Here is a 21,642-nt window from a genome sequence, read left to right on the forward strand (position 1 = left end):
CTCTCTGAGCTTTCTTGTTTTCTTGCTCTTGTTTTATGACCCAACTAGGTAACATCATCAGTGCTAGTAAGGAGTGGGGTTTGCTGTCAGTTTATATTCTGGTGGCTTGCCCTGTCAGTGTTGGGGTGTGTGTGTGTGTGTGTGTGTGTCTCTTAGAGATTCTTTGGTTGGGCTGTTTGCTGTTGGCTCCTTTGGCAGTTTCTTGATTGGAGTATTGTTTACACGTAGGAAGCTTTTAATCAACATTGTGCCTCTCGCACTCCTGCCAAACAGCATAATCCAGAGCCATGGATTAAGGATTTGATGACATTAACCAAAGGGAAACTTTTAATTAACACTTCGCCCACCAGCATATCTTATTATATAACATCACACTATATATGAGGGAGAGGTTCGGAGCTCCCATGTAACACCCATCCTGCGCAGACTGCACTGGCTGCCTGTTGTCTTCCGGGTGCGCTTCAAGGTATTGGTGACCACCTTTAAAGCGCTCCATGGCTTAGGACCAGGATATTTACGGGACCGCCTGCTGCCATCTTGTATCTCCCAGCGACCTGTGCGTTCTCACAGAGAGGGACTCCTTAGGGTGCCGTCAGCCAAACAATGTCGACTGGCGGCCCCCAGGGGAAGAGCCTTCTCTGTGGGGGCTCCCACCCTATGGAACGAGCTTCCCCTTGGACTTCAACAAATACCTGACCTTCGGACCTTTCGCCGCGAACTTAAGACTTATTTGTTTCGTCTTGCTGGACTGGATTGAATTTTAATTTCAATTTTTAGCTGATTTTATGGGGTTTAAATTTTATATTAACTTTTAGTGTTACTTGTATTTTAATATTAGGCCAAATTTAATAAGTTTTTTAATGTTTGTTTTTAATATTGTATGTATTGCTGTATTTTTATTCTGGCTGTAAACTGCCCTGAGTCCTTCGGGAGAAAGGCAGTATACAAATTAAATTATGATTATGATTATGATTATGATTATGATTATGATTATGATTATTATTATTATTATTATTATTATTATAATATACAGATGAGGACATGTGTACACATACCCACATATTCTCATGCAGTGTGTGTGTGTGTGTGTGTGTAGCCATTTAAAGAACAACAACATTAATTATTTGCAGAAGAAATACTTTTTTTCTTTCTTTCTTTGGCTTAAATGGAAAGATCCTGGGATTTATTTCCTCCTTGTTCTTCTCTTCGCTTCTTTTTCATTCCTAGCCGACTATCTGCAAAACATTAAAAACTTTGACAAAGTGATGGATGCTGTATGGGGAAATGGTTAGCGACTGCTGAAGCCATGAAACTTTTCCAACATGGCAACAGGCAGTTGCTTCCACAGAACATTCATCACTAAATATATTACAACAGGTTGGAAAAATGAATTTTGGAACGGAGTCAAATGACTGCCTCAATATACCATTGGTGCATCTTGGGAAATAGGTTAAGTTTGTTAGCAGAAATGCTTGACTAAAGGAGCCGCTATTAAAGCACTGACTAAACAAAGACCTGGTTTAAAGAGAAGGAAGTAATTAAAAAAAATATGGAAAAGAATGCGTCTCATGATCTATAATTTGGGTAATGAAACAACCAAGCTCAGAGAGCACCAAGGACCCCTCATTCAATGCATTCTCTATATCTAAAATTCTGTGAAAAGGAATTCGTAAATTCTTCTGAATTTGCTGCATTTTTGCATAAGATAAAAATAAAACATACAAAGAATGGTTACAGGAATTGGGTATGGCCAGTCTAGAGAAAAAAGGACTAGAAGGGTAACATGATAGCAGTATTCCAGTATTTCAGGGGCTGCCACAAAGAAGAGAGAGTCAACCTATTCTCCAAAACACCTGAAGGCAAGACAAGAATTAAGGGATGGAAACCAATAAAAGAGAGAAGCAACCTAGAACTAAGGAGAAATTTCCTAATGGTGAGAGAAATCAACCCATTGAACAGCTTGCCTTCAGGGGTTGTGGGTGCTCCATCATTGGAGGCTTTCAAAAAGAGACTGGACAACCACTTTTCTAGAATGATACAGGGTCTCCTGGTTGAGCAGGGGGTTGGACTAGAAGACCTCCAAGTTCCCATCCAACTCTTACTATTCTATGTTCTATATATTTGCCACTGGGGATTATTAGAGTTTCATGGGGATCTTACAAATCTTTTGGGACTTTCAGACAAGCAGGATTGTATGAAGATCTAGTTAGTAGTTCTCAGCTATTCCCAGACTGCCCTCTCCCACCCACTCCCAGGTCAGAGGACTATTAAAGAAGCAGGAAAGAAATTCTTGTCCTCCAACTTTGGGGGTAAAGTTTTGGGGTAAAGATGGAATAGGATGTGGTTTCAAGATGTAGCTGTAGAGGCAATAGGATTACATATTTAACAATATATTTGAAAGAATGATCTCAAACTTGGATTCAATTACTACTATTAGTACTAGATATAGATTAACAGAGTTGGAAGGGACCTTGTAGGTCATCTAGTCCAATCCTCCTGCCTAAGCAGACCCTGCACCATTTTTGACAGACGGCAGTCCAGTCTCTTCTTGAAAGCCTCCAGTGATGAAGCTCACACAATTTCTGAAGGCAACTTCTGATCTGTTGGTTGATTGTTGTCACTGTCAGAAAATTTCTCCTTATTTCTGGGTTGAATTTCTCCTTGATCAGTTTCCATCCATTATTCCTTGTCTGACCTTCGGGTGCCTTGGAAAATAGCTTGACTCCTTCCTCTCTGTGGCAGCCCCTCAAATATTGGAAGACTGCTATCATGTCTCCCCTGGTCCTTCTCTTCACTAGACTAGCCATGCCCAGTTCTTGCAACCATTCTTCACATGTTTTAGCCTCCAGTCCCCAAGTAATCATCTTGGTTACTTACTACTAAGCAAACAAACAAAGTACAGTATACACATAGATCTCAAATCCATGAATGTGCTCTGCCAAATCATAATTACATTAATTTTTCTACAGCGAAGTTCATCCTAAGATTAAGGCCTTTCTCCAACTTTTGACACAAAATTATTGGTTTCAATCAACTGTTCCTTGTTTCATCCATTTGTTTCTGGAGTTTGTCACCACAATTATTATGTGGCTCTCTTAACAAATTCAGGTCGGTTCGGTTGCTTGTCTTTGACTTTGATGTATGTGTTGCTGTTATCTTTGTTATCTCTTGCAGATGGAATATTCCCCACTTTTTCACCTCAATAACTAAAGGGTCGTGGCATTGCCCCAAAGCAGAAACAGATGTTGGCCCTTCAAGGCCTTGCTTTGACTATATGCATACCAATTTACATCTTATTTGTTGGAGGCAAACGAGGAAATGCAGAGATGCAAGACAAGATCCTGGTGAAAGAAGATGGTTTCTTCTCTTTTTAATACGCAGGGCGAAAGTGTGCTTGCTTGATGCGGAGCTCAAACACAAATAATTCCTTTTGGCTTTCATTTAGAAGGCGTTCCAAATATGATCAAAGAAGCAACGACATACAAGTCATTCTCTCTCTCTTATGAAAAACTTGTTTGTTTGTTTTTAACCTTTTAGAGGGCAAAAAAAATAAATCTTTTCCCTACAGATTAAAAAAAAAACCACATGGAAAATGGGATCTTGTTTTTTTCAGTGGTAAAGATTTCTAACATTTTTTTCCTTCTCCCACTCTTCCTCCTCCCCCCCCCCCACATATTTCAGGGTTACCACAAAAAAAGGGAGTCAAGCTATTCTCCAAAGCACCTGATGGCAGGACAAGAAGCAATAGGTGGAAACTCCTCAAGGAGAGAAACAACTCAGAAGAACTAAGGAGAAATTTCCTGACAGTGAGAACAATTAATCAGTGGAACAGCTTGCCTCCAGAAGTTGTGAATGCTCCAGCACTGGAAGTTTTTAAGAAGGGGTTGGATAGCCATTTGTCTGAAGTGGTGTAGGGTTTCCTGCCTAAGCAGGGGGTTGGACTAGAACAGGGGTCTCCAACCTTGGCAACTTTAAGACTTGTGGACTTCAACTCCCAGAGCAAAGCTGGCTGAGGAACTCTGGGAGTTGAAGTCCACAAGTCTTAAAGTTGCCAAGGTTGGAGACCCCTGGACTAGAAGACCTCCAACGTCCCTTCCAACTCTGTTATTCTATATTCCTCCTCCTCCATCGTCTTCCTCTGCTATGAAGAAATTTCTCATGAGCTTCCTGTTCAAGCGGACTCGTTGAATGCCCCTTATTTATGGCTTCATTTTAGATTTTCCTTTTCAAGTATACAACTGTAGGAATTTAGCACCACCCCCTCCTAGAAGAATGAAATATTTTAGAAAATATTTAAAAGGCAGAATATATTTCCCTGGATGAGAAATGGAGAAACATGTTTTAAAGACAAAGCAGCTTCCTGACTCCCCCCCACCTTTGTCAATGGGCCATTAAAGCCTCAGCTAAGCTCACTCATTTCCCCCCACCTTTGTCAATGGATCAGAAGTAGAAACTCATTCTCCCCACCTTTGTCAAAGGGCCATCATCATCTGCAACATAATAGGACCCATCTAGCAACAGAAACTCACCACATGACACCTGGGAAGATTACATCAGCCAGCAAGGCTAGCTAAGACTCCCACCCCCTGGGAGTCTGACAACCAATCAGGATATTCTTCCTGTGCCCCAGAAAGTTCAAAGCTCAGAGAAAGCATAAAGCCAGGGAGCACACAGGATCTCGCCCCTTTTTTCTGTTCAGGAACTCAAGCCATGTGATCCTGACCACCATTAAACCATCTTTCCAAGCAGTCTCCATGTTTCCAATGTCTTTGTCCCCACTTGGAACTGAACCCAGATGGATATTTCTTCCAACACAACGAATAAACCTTCAGAATCTGTTTTCCTATCCCTGCAAAGAAAGAGTCACTGAGAAGCTGGAGAAAGGCTGCCTTAGGTGAGAAAACCAATGAAAATGGTGACTCATTCAGGAGAGGCTACCGAGAAGCACACAGTCCCTGTTCTAGAATAGGGAGAACAGAAAAGGTTTTACTCCAGCCTGGCTCACACTGATCTTTCAAAGAACTGCAGTATAGATGCTGCTATCTGTTGTGGTCCTCCAGCAGTCTGCGGAATTAGCGGCGGAGTCGGACAGCGATGAGGCTGAGGAAGAACATGGGTCATCCTGGAGGCTGGGGAAAGCCTGGATGAGGGCTCTGCATCAGAGGCAGAGATGGAGCCAGGGCCATCGGGGAGTGATGTGCGGACTCCGGAGCCTCCAGAGGCTGACAGTAATGAGGCAGAGGAACAGGAAGAGTCTGTTCTTAATGCACACATGAGAAGAGCTGCCAGAAGGCAAGAGCAGCTAAAGCTAAGAGGACGACTCGGGAATAGGGCCAAGAGATGATTGGCCCCTCCCATAAGGCTTAAAAGATCAGCAACGGCATTTGGGCTCTTCGTTGGAAAACAACGTTGATAGACTTGCTCCTTGTCTTGCTGCATTTATTTCTTGTCAGCATCTTCTGCTTTTGAACTTTTGCCAAGAAAAGGCTTTTGGCAGTTTGGTGATAAGACTGAAGAATTGTGTTATGAAGAATTTGCTTTGATTTAGTTTGGACTACGCTGAGAATGAGTTCTCAGCTGTTCTAATAAAGTCTTTTTGTTTTTGAACTGAGTGCGTCTACTACTACCTACTTGGGCCTGGGTCACAACACTATCCACAGGTCTGGTTTTAGGGCAGAAGAATAAATAACCATCAACTCAGGTGATCCAAAAAAGCTTTTCTAGGGCTACACTGACAAAAGTGTTCCCCAAGCTATCAGCTTAGTTCCAACAATTTTCTGTAGTGTAACTAACAGTCCAATGTGTTTCATTTCTTACTACTTCAAGTGCCCTTTCACCCAGAATCTGAAACAGGAAAGGGGAAAGTCCTGCTTTCACCCTTGAAGTTGTGAAATTGTATTGAGGAAGCTGTGTTGAAGAAGAATTCAATAAGAGATGGGACAGATGTTGTCTAGAACCTATTGGCATGAATCTCCAGTATGAAACAAAAGACAATGGAAAGGAAGGAAGGAAGGAAGGAAGGAAGGAAGGAAGGAAGGAAGGAAGGAAGGAAGGAAGGAAGGAAGGAAAGAGAGAGAGAGAGAGAGAGAGAGAGAGAGAGAGAGAGAGAGAGAGAAAGAAAGAAAGAAAGAAAGAAAGAAAGAAAGAAAGAAAGAAAGAAAGAAAGCAGGCGAGGAGAGGGAGAGGGAGAGGGAGGAGGAGGAGGAAGGAAGGAAGGAAAGAAAGAAAGAAAGAAAGAAAGAAAGAAAGAAAGAAAGAAAGAAAGAAAGAAAGAAAGAAAGAAAGAAAGAAAGAAAGAAAGAAAGAAAGAAAGAAAGAAAGCAGGCGAGGGAGAGGGAGAGGGAGGGAGGGAGGGAAGGAAGGAAGGAAGGAAAGAAGGAAGGAAGGAAGGAAGGAAGAAGACAAGGAAGTGTCTTTTATAAACTAAGGTCTAAACAATGAATGGAAAACTCTGGAAGGTTCTTAGCTACTTGCATCCTTCTGAACCTAACTTACAAAAGATGTTATGCTAAAGGAAAACAATGATCTCTGTAAAATTATTCCTATTATTCTGAATTTATTAGCTGATTAGGAAGTTGCTAGCACTTCAGGGCTGGGTTACTTTTTCCTCACAACCGTTCTAGGATTTGTCAGTTCAAAAATTTCTTCTGTAGATTGACCTGATAAGAGGTTTGCAGGCAAATAGGCCTTGAGGGGTATTAACACTACTATGTGGAATTCCTTTCAGTCTAGTTAATTCCTTCTTAAATTCCTGCTTAACATAATCAGCAAAGGAAGCTTATGAAGATGTTACTAAAACAGCCTCTGTTCCTAGCCTGTATAGTCATCTCAGAGGGGTGAGAGGAAAAGGCTAAAAATGTGACTTAGAAGCAACATCTCAAAAAGTAATCACTCTCCAGATTGCCCTATTATCATATTTATTTCCATAGATAAATCTTTTTTCCCCTTTATTGGACTGTACTGATCATAAGGTTAGACTTCTAATCTCTTGTAGATTCTTATCAGTGTATAAGAGGTCATGAATTGGAATAGACATGGCAACAGGTCAGCCAATGGGGACTGTTTGGTGAGTCAGACAGTTTGGAGCCTGGGCGTGGCTTAGCTTGACATATGTATAAAAGACTTGGTTTGTCCTTGCATTATTGCTTATGGATTCTGAGCTTCTGGCTACTACTGCATGGGTATTGTATACATGCATCATGCTTTATATTACTGTATATAAAGAAGTTTCTTTTATAAATGAATCCTGCTGAATTGTTTCCTTGTGTGCTGGTTGGATTGCTGCAAACTCTAACAGAGACTTTGATTGTCTCCTGGGCTCCTCTGACTTGGGTTTTTAAAGCATTTGATGCAAACCACGCAGTGAACAGTCTGCCAGCAAGAAATGGCGTCCACGCTTCAGGTTGGAACCACACCTACCTCTTTTGAGTCAATTTGACTTAAAGTAACCTGGTTAGAATCCCAGGTCCCTGATATCTCGACCATTTCCCTTGGCACCTATCAGTCTCCAGGTCTTACTAGATTTATTTGACTTTACATAATTCTGATACTTTAACTACCGTAGGGGATATTTCCTCAACATGGATTTGTGAAGGGAGATGACTGCTGAGGGAGAAGTTCCCACAAGAGATCGAAATGGAGGCCCAACTCTGAAGGAAAACCTTGTCTACAGCAGTTCCCTGTTTTGGGACCCTCTTCCTCTGGAGATGTCTCAATATCCTTACAGGTCTTCCGCACGGCCATCAAAAGTGTCCTGTTCAACTGTCCCTCAGTGACTTATTCTTGAGATTGGATTTGGAGGAAACATCTTGTATTCTCTATAGTTGCTGACCACTTTCATTAGTTTGCTTTACAAATGGATGTTTTCCAATAAGTGACCACAGTTTCTACTTTCTGTTCCGTCCTGTCCTATCCTATCCTATTAAAATATATATTTTATAATAAATATAATATAAAACACATTCTATTTTATTCTACATTCTATTTTACATTCTGTTCTGTTCAAATCTATCCTATTGTATTGTATTGTATTGTATTGTATTCTACATCCTATCCTATCCTATCCTATCCTATATTATTCCATTTCATTCCATTCCATCCCATCCCATCCCACTCCACTCTATTATAGACTAGACTAGACTGGACTGGACTGGACTGGACTGGACTAGACTAGACTAGACTAGACTAGACTAGACTAGACTAGACTAGACTAGACTAGACTAGACTAGACTAGACTAGACTAGACTAGACTAGAATAGAATAGAATAGAATATGCAATGGAATAAGAATAGCATAGCATAGCATAGCATAGCATAGCATAGCATAGCATAGCATAGCATAGAATATTCCCTCTAAAAAAGTTGATGTGGCCAAGAATAATAATACCTCGTAGATCTGTGGCTGAAATGACAGATGCTCAACCAATTTAAGTAAACTGTGGATTTAAGAAAAAAAATAGAACCATAGTTATCATTACAATACACATATTGATGAAGAGCACATCAGTATGTAATCAGTATTACAGCATGCAAATATTGCATTCATTAACACCGAATTAACGGTTTGATTGCTGTTATTTCTCTCCCCTGCCAAGGCCTCACAGTTTCGTGGCTAGAGCTTTGCAGTCCCGATAATCTCTCAAAAACCTGGACTGGCCATTTCAGATCGGGCCTATGCTACACTCAGAAGGAAATGGAGCAGGCACGGTTCCTAAACCTCTTGTGCACGCTATTAGTCTTTGCAAGAAAAGGGTATGTGTCTGCATCTATCCAGAGGAATGTCTCAAAACTTCAAATGGTTCAAACGAACAAAACGCAGCCTGTAAGAGCCAAAGTAGCCACATGTCAGCCCTCTTTGCCAGGCGCTAAATAGCCCCCGACTGTCCGAAATGCTGTTCTGGAGCCTAGTTACCTGAGTGCTGAGTCTAACCCTGCTAAGGAAATCAAGAATTCAGGATGCACGAACCTCTGGATTGCCTTGTTTCATTGCATCCTGTCTTCCACTAGAGGTCAGCCTTCTCCAGAATCCAAAAAAAAACCAAAAACCTAGCCGGATTCCTTCTTTCCAAATGAAATTGGCTGTTATTTCCACTTTTCTTAACGAAGATTCCTTCAGAGCCATGAGCTACAGTCTCACACCTCTTTCCCTCCCTCTTGTTTTCGAGGGAAAAGAGACCAAGGCATCCTGCTTATGAAAGAGCCACTGTAAACCTTCTGGCTAAGGAGGAGAAAGGAGATTAGGGTATTTGTTACCTGCGCCTAAACCACATTTGACCTTCTTTCATGTGGCTACCATAGAAAGATGGCCGGGCAGCTGGCGGAGTCTCCCCCACCTGTCTGTTTTCAAAAGGATATTTGGTTCTTATTGAGCATCAGGGTATGAAGGTGTGGCAAGCTGGGTAAGCGAAGGTCACTTTGCAGAAGATTGTTGTCCAGAATGAGCTCTTCCAAGCTGCTGAAGGCCTGCAGTCCTTCCAGGGATCTGCAATAAAGAAGGGGAAAAAATGACCCTTTAGTCCAGGGGTGTCAAACTCAAAGCCCAGGGCCTGGATCGTACTTAGAGGTACTTAGATCTTAGATCGATGAGGTACTTAGATCTGGCCCATGGGGCCACCCTGGAAACAGCAAAGGACCAGCCCGCGGTGCTTCTGCCAGCGAAAACGGGCTCCCGAACTCCGTTTTCGTCTGCCATGGCCTCCTGCAATCCTCTGCCATTGAAAACGGAGCTCACACACGGCCCTCCCGAGCTCTGTTTTCACTGGCAGAGTATTGCAGGAGGCCATAGCAGCTGAAAATGGAGCTCGGGAGCCTGTTTTCGCTGGCAGAATCACTCGGGTGACCATAGGTATCCCTGATGTCAAGCTGGCCATGCCCCCCCTAGCCATGCCCCCCCCCCCAGTCCCCTGAGGTCAAACACAACCCTGATGCGCCCCGCAATGAAATTGAGTTTGATACCCCTGCTGTAGTCCAGTGATGGCTAACCTTTTCTGGACCGAGTGCCCAAAGCACATGAGTGAACCCCCAAAATACAATGCACAGGTGGCCCCCACCCCCACACATGCACCCATGGTACCTGCATGTCCCCCGCATCCTGAATGTGTGCGTGGCCCTGAACATGGCCCCATGCATGCACCCCCATGCATGCCCATGTGGTCCCCCCACATGCGCCCCGCCTCCTGCACATGCACGGCAGAGACCCAAAGACCAGCTGGCTGGCGGAAGGTGTACACACATTCACAGCAGAGCTGAGCTTGGGGCAATGGCTCACGTGCCCACAGGGAGGGCGCTGCGTGCCACCTGCGTCACGCGTGCCATTGGTTCGCCATCACAGCTCTAGTCAAAGCCAAGAGCTCGATGATGAGCTGAAATGCGTATTTTTAACCTTCCTTTTGAAAGCAACCCACAAGAACTTGGGTTTCTGTCCTGTCAGGAGAGCTGAATGACAAGAATTAGCGGGAAAGGGTGCGCCACACATCGCAGCAACACATCGCTCACTTCCTGGCAGCATGAAAGATGGAGGTCGCTTAGTGAATAGCCAAGATCCCAAACAAAAAAACAAAAACAAAAAAAGGTTCAGATATGAGCCCTGCAGGATGAATTTGTCAACGTCTTGTGCCTTCAGGCACCCCAGCCCCGCCTGACCCCCAACCTTCATTCCCAAGACAAATAACTCTGTCACACTTCACCTTCATTCTCAGGACACAAATTTAAGTTGTCATCCATCATTTCTGCCATGAAATATCATACCCACTAACAATAATAAATTCAACTTCAGGAATTGTTCTCAGCAGCATTTCTCTCTCTATAGAAATACACACACACACACACACACAAACACATACAAAGAGCTCCAGCCTTTTCTGCTAGCTTTTCAAAGGCACAAAAGAGAGTCAGTGTTGGAGAGAAAGGCAAAATTAACTTCACACCACGTAACACATAACAAATAATTTGTTTGCCTAACAAATAATTACATGCGCACTCGCACGGACCTAGATAGGCATAACCCCTATTGAAAGAAGCAGGCAATATATATATATATATATATTTCAACTATGGCAACACAACTTTCAGGGTTGTAAACAAAGGAGATTTGTAAAATAAACAAAAACAGTCTGGGTAGAATTGTTGGCAGGGCATAAACCTGGGTTTGACACATTGCAAGTATGACGATTGCGGCATTAACTCATCCTTTCGTGGCTTTGCAAGTTTGCACAGGCCCATGTGGGAGAAGCACCACATCAATCAAATAAGAATCAGCATGTTATATGAAGCATGCACATCAACACGCATTTGCAGTTTGTTCACCTACCCAACACCTAGATCTGCTGAGAGGGCTTGACATGACAGCTGAGCTCATCTGCCTACCAGGAAGGAGAATCACCACTTAATCTCTGTCTCACTGTTTTATAGGCTGTGATGGCTAAAGAAGATGGAGGAGGAGGTGACTATTCACTGCCCAGTGACATTATTTCTTCTCTTCAGCATCCTTCATCGAGGCCTATAGAAGACATTCTCTATTAGGAGTACACAGGAGAGACACCCCGCCCCCCCCCCATCACAGTGGCGCCCCCCATTGTTCTGACCCAGCCTTAGCAGAAACAAGAAACAGACTTCTCACCAGTAAAAAAAACCCTCTTTATTTATCTCTTGTGAATTAATGGCATTCACCCACGGAAAAGTCCAGACAAAAGTCCTGCAAGGAGTTAACTGCAGCAGTAGACCTTATCAATTCAAGTGCAAGGCCTTGAGCTCCCAGCTGAAAGGCTGCTCATTAACTTCTGGCAAGCAGTCTTTGTGGCAGGAAACACAATGAGCAAAATCTCCAGAAATACGAACTGTTGTCTCCTACGACAACCACTCCCCTTTCTTTCTATTTATTCCCCAGCCAGGGAGGGGCCATTCAGCATCCACGTGTGCTTTGCTTCCCAAGTCGACTCCTTGTCCTCCGTTGTTCACCTCTCCCTAACTGCTCTGCGCATACATGCATCTGGAACAGGCCCCAGCTGTTCTTCCTCCTCCCTCTTAACAGCCTCCAAAGGCAGCTGCCTCTCCGGTGGCTGGGAAATGCCGGACAGCCCTGGCTCTATCTCTGTGTCCAACGCTGAGCATCCATCAGAGCATCCATCAGAGCCTTCTCCAGACTCCAGGACTGGCCCAAGTTCCTCCTCAACCTCCTCATTGTCCGACTCTGCCACCAGCTCCACTGCCAGCTGGCGGGCCACAACACCCATCTGAAATCTCATGCACCATTTTGACAGAACAAGCTACCAATGGGCTAAAAAGCGAAGTGGAAGTAAATGAAGATCTGGATTAAAGAGTTTGAAGGAGCAACTTTACCCATAAAGTCAATGAGGAGCCAGGGAGGCTATTGCACACAAGAGAGGGTAACGGAAACTTACAACAAAGTTTAATTTTTGCTAAGGGAGTTGAATTTTGCTGTCTACAGGAATGCAGGGAGAAAGATCTTTCAAAGCTAATGATTAAGGACATGACTCAATTAGTATATCAAAAAAGATGCATGCACACATATACCCATTGTGGATATACACTCAGAGGCAATAGGTACTTCACGAGAGCACAACTTTTTTTGGGAGGTGGGGAAGAATCCAAAGCCACTGAGTTCCATATCAAGAAAGCAGTACACTTAAAAATTTAATACCAGGGTTATAATTAAATTAAAGTTTCAATTAACTGAATAACAGAGTTGGAAGGGGCCTTAGAGGTCTTCTAGTCCAACCTCCTGCTCAGGCAACAAGCCCTATACCAGTGTCATCCATGTTACAAGAATCTTCCTAGGCTGCTTCCCTTCCCCTGAACAACCAAATAAGGCTTCATGGATCTTGGGAGAGGTTACGTTTATGTTTGCTTGCAACTGCACAATGATTCCAAGCTAGGCCCTTGCTTGACTCCTAGCTAGCAATCCCCCAACTTCTAAGTTCCCCAAGTTCTATTCGCATTAGAATACTTAGGCAGGCCCCGATCAATCCCGACCATGCACCAAACATCCCGACCTCTCGCTTGGATTATTGTAATGCTTTCTACATGGGGCTCCCCTTGAGGTGCACTTGAAGGCTTCAGTTAGTCCAGAATGCAGCTGCGCGGGTGATAGAGGGAGCTTCGCGTAGCTCCCATGTAACACCGCTCCTGCGCAGACTACACTGGCTACCTGTGGCCTTTCGGGTGTACTTTAAGGTTTTGGTTATGACCTTTAAAGCGCTCCATGGCTTAGGGCCTTGGTACTTACGGGACCACCTGCTGTTACCACATGCCTCCCACCGACCCGTACGCTCTCACAGAGAGGGACTTCTCAGGGTGCCGTCCGCCAAGCAATGCCGGCTGGCGGCCCCCAGGGGAAGGTCCTTCTCTGTGGGGGCTCCCACACTCTGGAACGAACTTACCCCGGGTTTACGCCAAATACCTGACCTTCGGACCTTTCGCCGCGAACTGAAGACACATCTTTTCATTCGCGCGGGGCTGGCTTAAATTTTATTGATCTTATAATTTTTATTATTAATTTTAAATGGGGTCTTAGTTTTCTATACATTTTAAATTTTTAAGCTAATTATAATAAGTTTTTTAATCTTGCATTTTATACTGTATATTGTCTTGTCTGTTTTTATTTTGCCTGTACACCGCCCTAAGTCCTTCGGGAGAAGGGCGGTATAAAAATCAAATAAATAAATAAATAAATAAATAATCATCATGAAGTATTTGGATGCTGAGAATTGCAGAAGAGAAAAAAAAAATCATTCCCAAACTATTGCTATACATTTCTGGTTGGGAAAGAAGGATTTCTCACCAAGATATATAATGTCCAGAATCAGCCAAGTTATCTTGATCCTTTTAAGACAGACAACATTAGAAGGCTTTCTTAAAGTAAAAATATAACAAGAGCAATTCATTGAAAAACTAAGAAGATGATGCTCGTTCATGACTCATGAAGTGTATGTGATGGCCACATCAACACCCAATAGCAGAGCTGCCTTCACCTACATCTTGGAGTCTTAGTGGACAACCAATTAAATATGAGCCAACAGTGTGCAGCAGTCACCAAAAAAGCCTGTGCAATCCTAAATTGCATTAACAGAGGGATTAATTCAAGATCATGTAAAGTACGAACACACTCTGTAATGCCTTAGTAAGACCACACCTGGAACACTGCATATAAAAAAGATGTTGAGACTCTAGAAAGAGTGCAGAGAAGAGCAACCAAGATGATGAGGGAATTAGAGGCTAAAACATATGAAGAATGGTTACAGGGACTGGGCATGGCTAGCCTAGTGAAGAGAAGGACCAGGAGAGACATGATAGCGGTATTCCAATATTTGAGGGGCTGTCATAGAGAGGAGGGGGGCAAGCTATTTTTCAAAGCACCCAAAGGCCAGACAAGGAATAATGGATGGAAGCTGAACAAGGAGAGATTCAACCTAGAAATAAGGAGAAATTTTCTGACAGTGAGAACAATCAACCAATGGAACAGAAGTTGCCTTCAGAAGTTATGGGAGCTTCATGTTGTGGTCTGCTAGCAGCCTGTGGAGCTGGCAGCATTCAGACAGTGAGGAGGCTGGGGAGGAACATGGGCCAGTTCTGGAGGCTGGGGAAGGCTCAGACGAGGGCTCTGAGTCGGAGGCAGAGATGGGGCCAGGGCCATTTGGGAGTTACGTTCTGACTCCGGAGCCTCCAGAGTCTGATGTCAGAGAGGCAGAGGAACAGGGGGAGCCTGTTCCCAGTGCGCGCATGCGCAGAGCTGTCAGAAGGCAGGAATAGTTAAGACAAAAGGGGCAACTCGGGAGTACGGCTTGGAGATGATTGGACCCTCCCATAAAACATAAAGGAGGAGCAAAGGCATGTGAGCCTTTGCAGAAAGCAACATTGTTGATGTTGGTCGGTTTACATTCTGAAGCTCCGTTTTGACTCTGTGCTCCGTGTGGCCTTGCAAAGCTAATTGCCAATTAAGTCTCTGGCAGTATGTCAAGGAGATAAAGGTAGGTGCTTATCAGCCTTATCCCGAAGGACTGTGGCAGACTTCTGTCAGACTATTTACAAACTCTTTGTGATTTAGCATGGGCTGTGAATAAACAGAATTCACAGCCCTTGAAATAAAAAGAGGGTTTTGGGGACTAATTGTGTGCTTTTTACTGTATCAGGAAGCCTAGGTCAGAACATTTCATCACTGGAAGCTTTCAAGAAGAGACTGGACTGCCAACTGTCAGAAATGGTGTAGGGTCTCCTGCAGGGGGTTGGAAGAGATGCCCTACAAGGTCCCTTCCAACTCTGTTATTCTGTTATATTATTACATGCTCTAAAGCAGAGGTCTCCAACCTTGGCAACTTTAAGCCTGGAGGACTTCAACTCTCAGAACCCTCCAGCCAGCAAAGCTGGCTGGGGAATTCTGGGAGTTGCAGTCCTCCAGGCTTAAAGTTGCCAAGGTTGGAGACCCCTGCTCTAAAGTATTCTAAACTTTTTTGTAAATCACCTAGAATAGCGGTTCTCAACCTGTGGGTCGCGACCCCATTGGAGGTCAAATGATGATTTACCAGGGGTCGCCTAAGACCATCAGAAATATGGGAAGTATACTTGCGAGTCGAAGAATCGCGAATTCGGCTTCAGGCACAATGAATTAAAAAAGAGAGAAATCTTTGCTCTGATATCTCCCTCTCAAGCCAGCTGCAATCACTCCCAAACGCTAGCCTAATCTGGCTTCAGGCGCGATAAACTTAATAGGGGAGGAGTCTCCGCTTTAATGCCTCCGTCCTCAAGGCAATCGCAAGCAGTTCAGATCGCTAGCCAATACGGCTTCAGGCGTGATAAATTCAAAAAAACAGTTTGCCATTTCCCCCCCCTTCTGTGGCTGCTGAGGCGCACTGAGATCGCTGCCTAAAAAAAATAATTTTACGGTTGGGGTTGCCACATTGTGGGGAATTGTATTAAAGGGGTCACAGCACTATAAAGGTTGAGAACCACTGACCTAGAAGAACAATCCCTCCCCAAAATTACTTTTAGCTTATAACAGACCTATGTTACATAGCAATGCCCAGCCTTTCTCTACAAAATGTCCGTGGTAGGTTATATTCAATATTCAGAATATTATTAAATAATAGTTGTTGCGGTGCTTGTTATCATTATTATTTTCACATTTTCAAAATGTGAAGTTTCAGAAAAGGCCACCAACCTCTTAGCGCTACTGCATACAAAAAGACCTTAGCTCGGGTCCCGTTTCAAAACAGACATCATTATTGAAACCTCTTATACAAATATGCAAGTATAATATACCCTGAAGAGACTCTGCAAAACGATCAGCAAGATGGTCAGAAGAGTAAAAAATAAAATAAAATACAACCCTCCAAAATGGCTGGACAGATGGCACACAACCTCACGCAAAACGGGAGGGGGGAGGGAAAGGGAGGGCATCTGGTAATACATTTTAAACAAGAGCAGGGAAAACGGTTTCCCAAATCCTTCTGCAGACCTAGTCGGCATCTGATCCTTTGAACCCTGGAGTTTTATCCACTTCAGCTTCCTGATTCCTGTACAGAGATCAGCCCAATGACAAGTGTTCACTCCAGAGGCTGCGAAACTCTCTGCGTCTATAAAAAGCGGTGTAAATGCTTTGGCAGAAAAAAAAACGCTTTTCAAAGGAGACGGGATTAGCATCACTCCTTGGCCGGCTATTAGGAATACGCTGTTCCGGCATGTGTGATATTTCTGTTATTAATACCTCTCTCTCTCAAAAAAAAAAAAAAAACCCTGCAAGGAAAGCCTACAAGCAAAGTGTCTGCCTGTCTTCCTGCCTGCCTGTTTCCCTGCCTGCCTGCTTGCCTGCCTGTCTGTCTGACTGTTTGCCTGTCTTCCTGCCTGCCTGCCTGTTTCCCTGCCTGCCTGCCTGCCTGCCTGTTTGCCTGCCTGCCTGCCTGCCTGCCTGTTTGATTGTCTTCCTGCCTGCCTGTTTGATTGTCTTCCTGCCTGCCTGCCTGCTTGCCTGCCTGCCTGCCTGCCTGTCTGACTGTTTGCCTGTCTTCCTGCCTGCCTGCCTGCCTGCCTGTTTGAGTGTCTTCCTGCCTGCCTCCCTGCCTGTTTGATTGTCTTCCTGCCTGCCTGTTTGCCTGCCTGCCTGTTTGCTTACCTGCCTGCCTGTTTGCCTGCCTGCATGACTGCCTGCATGACTGCCTGACTGACTGTTTGCCTGTCTTCCTGCCTGCCTGCCTCCCTGCCTGTTTGCCTATCTTCCTACCTGCTTGCCCAGTCAGCCAGCCAGCCATCTATCATCTATCTGTCTGTCTGTCTGCCTCCTCTCCTGTCCATCTATCCATCTATCCATCTCCATCCATCCATCCATCCATCCATCCATCCATCCATCCATCATCTGCCTGCCTGCCTGCCTACCTGTCTGTCTGTCTTAGTGAATTAAAAGCAGCAAGGCCCCAGTTCAGTGCCATGAATGGTATCCCAGCTTACGGAGCAATGTCAGTCAGGATGTCTCCCTGGTTGGCTTAAAGGCTAATCAGCCTCACTCAAATGCCTTGCAGGTTGGATCTCTTTTCTGCTCTAATGACAGGAAAGCTGCCCATTATCTCACCCACAGGTACCATCTCGCTTACCTCATTGCCAGCCTCCCTCCTAACCACCCACCCACCCACCCACCCACCCCCGGAGGGGAGCCAACGGTTGCCAAGAGATTTCCCTCCGTGCTATTTCCAAAGTCACATCAAAATGACAAAACATCACAACGCATTCAGCTCTGCCTGATTCCCGGCAGAAAGAACTTTACGTTTCCACTGTAATTAACCCTATCCTCGTTAAGATAATTATGATCAAGCTCTCTGTCACAGCTAATAGCGCAGCATCATTGCCCATGGCTCACGCTTTGCCCTCATTAGCTTACAAAAACACTGTGCTGAGCAGGCAAAGCAATTCCAACCTTCGAAGGGATTTAGGAGCTCCTGCAGTCAAGACAAAAGCCTGTAGAAAGCAACCTTCTTCAGAACCTTCCTGCCCACCCTTTCAGTCCTTGAACTAATCAGGAAGCCGGCCTTCCGTGTACCCACGTCTCGTAATTGGGTCATCATCCATAAGCGGAATCCATTCTTCCCTTTTCTTTCATCCTTAAGAAGTCTTGTAGGTGGCAATTTCTCGGCAAGGCCTGGACGGCAACGCCAATCGACACCCTAGCCTGATGTGCAAAATTGGGCAGTCAGGTCTTGATTTCTGTGTGAGTGGAGTGAGGGGGGAATCAGCCAGAAAACTGCGTTAAAGTAAAAAAAAAAGGAAGGAGACGAGTTAGTCTTCACCTTTAGTGATTATAGGCAAGATGCCTGTCTGTCCATGCCATTGGTCTTCTGGACTGGGTAGGGAAGAGATGCTCAGCTTTGTTCAATATAGTCTAAATTCCATTTCAAAGAATCTTCGGTTAGGCATTGCCCCTGAATGATGCATGGGAGGGGATGAACATAGATAGGCTGGTAGCTGACTTTCCCATCAATCAGTGACACTGATTTTCTAGATCCCTGTCACTCTTGACTTCCGGTCCTCTTTTGAGTCAGATATGGATTTCTTCGGATTTATATAGTTCAGAAAAGAGACAGAAAGAAATACAGCCTCGTGGACTTCTCTGTAGCTTTTGAGGCTATTGATCTGCTGCAGATATCTTTCAGGTTACACTACTTGAAGAAAGATGCAGGGAAACAAATGGCCCATTTCTACCCGGCCAGTTCCAGAAAAAATGCTAGCAAAAGATTCAACTGTCCCATGAGAGTGATGTGGGTTCCTAGGACTTTAGACTTTCTCCCAGACACACCTTTGACCAAGTGAGCATCTTCCAAAACAAAAAACAAAAACAAATGTTAGGGCTTATATAGAAGTGAGGCAACCCCTGAGATAGACAGTCCCTAAAATGCTTAAGTGACCAAGGCCAACCCCTTAAAGTTGGTAAGTTAAAGTTCTATGATAACATCAAAAGATGAAGTCAAAATAGCTCTCTTCTGGCTTTTTCAGATATTAGTAAACTCCTCAAGATGAGGAAGGATCTCAGCATGCTTTGCCGACATTGCTGGCCTTGTATGTACAGTATTTCTTGGATAGCTGCATTTAATAACAGATGTATAACTTTAGAATTACATCACCTCCTCCCTTTCATAGCTAAAGGAGAAGAACAGAGGGAACAAGACAATCAACAAACAGATTGGGCTGGGGAGGAAATGCGGGAAGGAGGAGGAGAAAGGGCCGGAATAGCTCAGGCTGTAAGGAGCCTGTTATTAGAACACAGTAGCCTGCAATTACTGCAGGTTCAAGCCCGGCCCAAGGTTGACTCAGCATTCCATCCTTTATAAGGTAGGTAAAATGAGGACCCAGAGTGTTGGGGGGGCAATAAGTTGACTTTGTAAAATATACAAATAGAATGAGACTATTGCCTTATACACTGTAAGCCGCCCTGAGTCTTCGGAGAAGGGCGGGATATAAATGTAAAAAAAAAAAAAAGTCATTTTTCTCCCATCTTCCAAAGCAACCGAGGCTGGGCAGTGACAAGCAAATGGACGGGCTGCTCAGAGGGCAAAAGATAAATGTTTAATGAATGGCCCATCCATGGAGGACTGATGGGCTTCATGTGTGCATAATGGAAAGCTGCCATTCAACTGAGACCGGCTCCAAGATAAGAAACTATAATGAATGGAGAAAGCATATCCTCTTCCATAAGAAAAGGATAAACTGATGAGTTTTAATAAACTTCATACAAAAAAAAAACTAAGTGGAGAGGAGTTACGAACAGTGGTGGGAGTCAAACCGGTTCTCAGCCCTAATGACCAGCTGGGTGGGCATAGCCATGGTGACTATGGCCAGGGGGTGTGATAGGCAGCACTCAGCCTCCTGCACACTCCCAAGAGCAAAAACAGGCCATGGGGGGGCACGCTGCCCTCCATGCCCCATTTTGGGCCTATTAGGTCTCCCTGCAGCCTCCTGGGAGCAAAACCGGGGCATGTGGGGACTCCTGAAGGGGCAGGGTGGGAAGGGGTGGGGCCAGCTAGTAATTTAACTACTGGTTCGCCCGAACCGGCCATAACCGGCTGAATCCCACCACTGGTTATAAAAGACCAGTCTTCGGCACCAGCAAACAGAGGTGCAAGAGGGTAACATGGATGGACCTTCACATGATAGAAAAGGAGAGAAATAACATCTGGAATAGTTACCATTCACTTCTGATTTTCTCCAAGCCCCACCTTTTCCTCTATGCCTGGGAACAAATTGTCACTGCAAAACTCCTAGAGATGTGCTTAAGGAGCCATTGATTAATTGTTCTCCCTGTCAAGAAAGTTCTTCTTAACTGTGTTTCCCTGAAAATAAGACCCTGTCTTATATTTCTTTGAACCCTGAAATAAGTGCTTGGCCTTATTTTCGGGGAGGTCTTATTATTTTGGGACATGTGGAGCATGATGGGGCTCCTCTTGCCATCTTACCTGATTTCCAGCTCTGTATTTAAATATTTTCAGGGCGGGCTGATTTTTGGGGGTGAGGCTTATTTTAGCGCATGCGCTCAAAAGCCCAATTGGGCTTATTATCAGGGGATGTCTTATTTTCAGGGAAACAGGGTAGTTCTAGGTTGGATCTCTCTTTGATAAGTTTCCATCTGTTACTTCTTGTCTTGCTCTCTGCTGCTTTGGAAACATAGATTGTCACCCTCGTCTTTATGCCCCTCAAATATTGGAAGACTGTTATAATCTCATTCCTTGTCAGATCTGTCCCAGGTAGGTCCCTTAAAAAGAAAGACCCTCAAGTCCATTTGGCTGAAGTGATAAGATTCTTTTACTAAAGGATACTGGCTCCAACAAAATCAGGCTAGAACTATGTTTCCCACACAAAAAAGATGCAGAATGGTTTCCCTCATCCCATCCTTCCTCCCATGACCAATTCGTCTTCAGCCAATGAAGATCCTCCTGGGTTGTTCTGTCTCCGTCCTCACTTTGGAGTAATGAGCTGGCCTACAGCAAAAAACTTTGGTTATATGATGGAGTTAGATAAATGGCAGCAATCATGGGATAGAAACTATAAATTAACAATGTCAGCTGCACTTCTTGTGATGTTGATGCAGCCTAGGATGGCATTGGCTTTTTTGGGGGAAGTGGGTAGCTGTGGCGCACTGCTGAGTCACGCTTAAGCGGCTACAAAAATCTAACCCATCCTGATAAGCAATCAAACTTCACACCTCGTGGAGAGGCATCTGCTTGGCCCTTAACCGAATAGTGCATTGCGCAGACGGAGATCACAGTTGGGATCCTGGGAAGCTCCCTCTACTGAAGAAAGCTTGAACGGAATCCCAACGGCTGACACGGAGCCTTCTTTCCGTGCTTTGTATTGGAGCGCGTAGAGCGGAGAGACAGGCGAGTGAGTGAGGCTGATTATAGACTGCCTCTCAAGATTCACAGCTTTTCAAGGTAGGAGGTTAATATTCTCACATGTCATTGGGCCTGCTAGTGCTACTGATGGCTCATTGAATCAGGCAGAAAATTATTTCCTCCTGCGACAGAGGACATCAACTTCAAAAGAACCCAGCCCGGGTCAAGGCGGCTCTCCAGTTCAATTAATGAGCTGGGATCAGCAGAAGTGGCCTGTAGGTGAGAAGGGACTGAAGCTTTTGACAAAGCATACTTTTTTT

At 44.4% G+C, this 21,642-nt stretch overlaps 1 protein-coding gene across 1 annotated transcript in view; it reads right to left on the bottom strand.

The window, feature by feature from the left end:
- The window catches only part of LRMDA (leucine rich melanocyte differentiation associated), a 685,645-nt gene that overhangs the window by 51,795 nt on the left and 612,208 nt on the right, over window positions 1–21,642 (bottom strand). Inside the window, exon 3 of the mRNA XM_058188088.1 lies at window positions 9,354–9,480. Coding sequence (XP_058044071.1) covers window positions 9,354–9,480 — 127 coding nt within the window. The remainder of the gene's footprint in view (window positions 1–9,353; window positions 9,481–21,642) is intronic.

This window comes from Ahaetulla prasina, chromosome 6 (genome assembly GCF_028640845.1).
Source record: "Ahaetulla prasina isolate Xishuangbanna chromosome 6, ASM2864084v1, whole genome shotgun sequence".
NCBI classification, from domain to species: domain Eukaryota; kingdom Metazoa; phylum Chordata; class Lepidosauria; order Squamata; family Colubridae; genus Ahaetulla; species Ahaetulla prasina.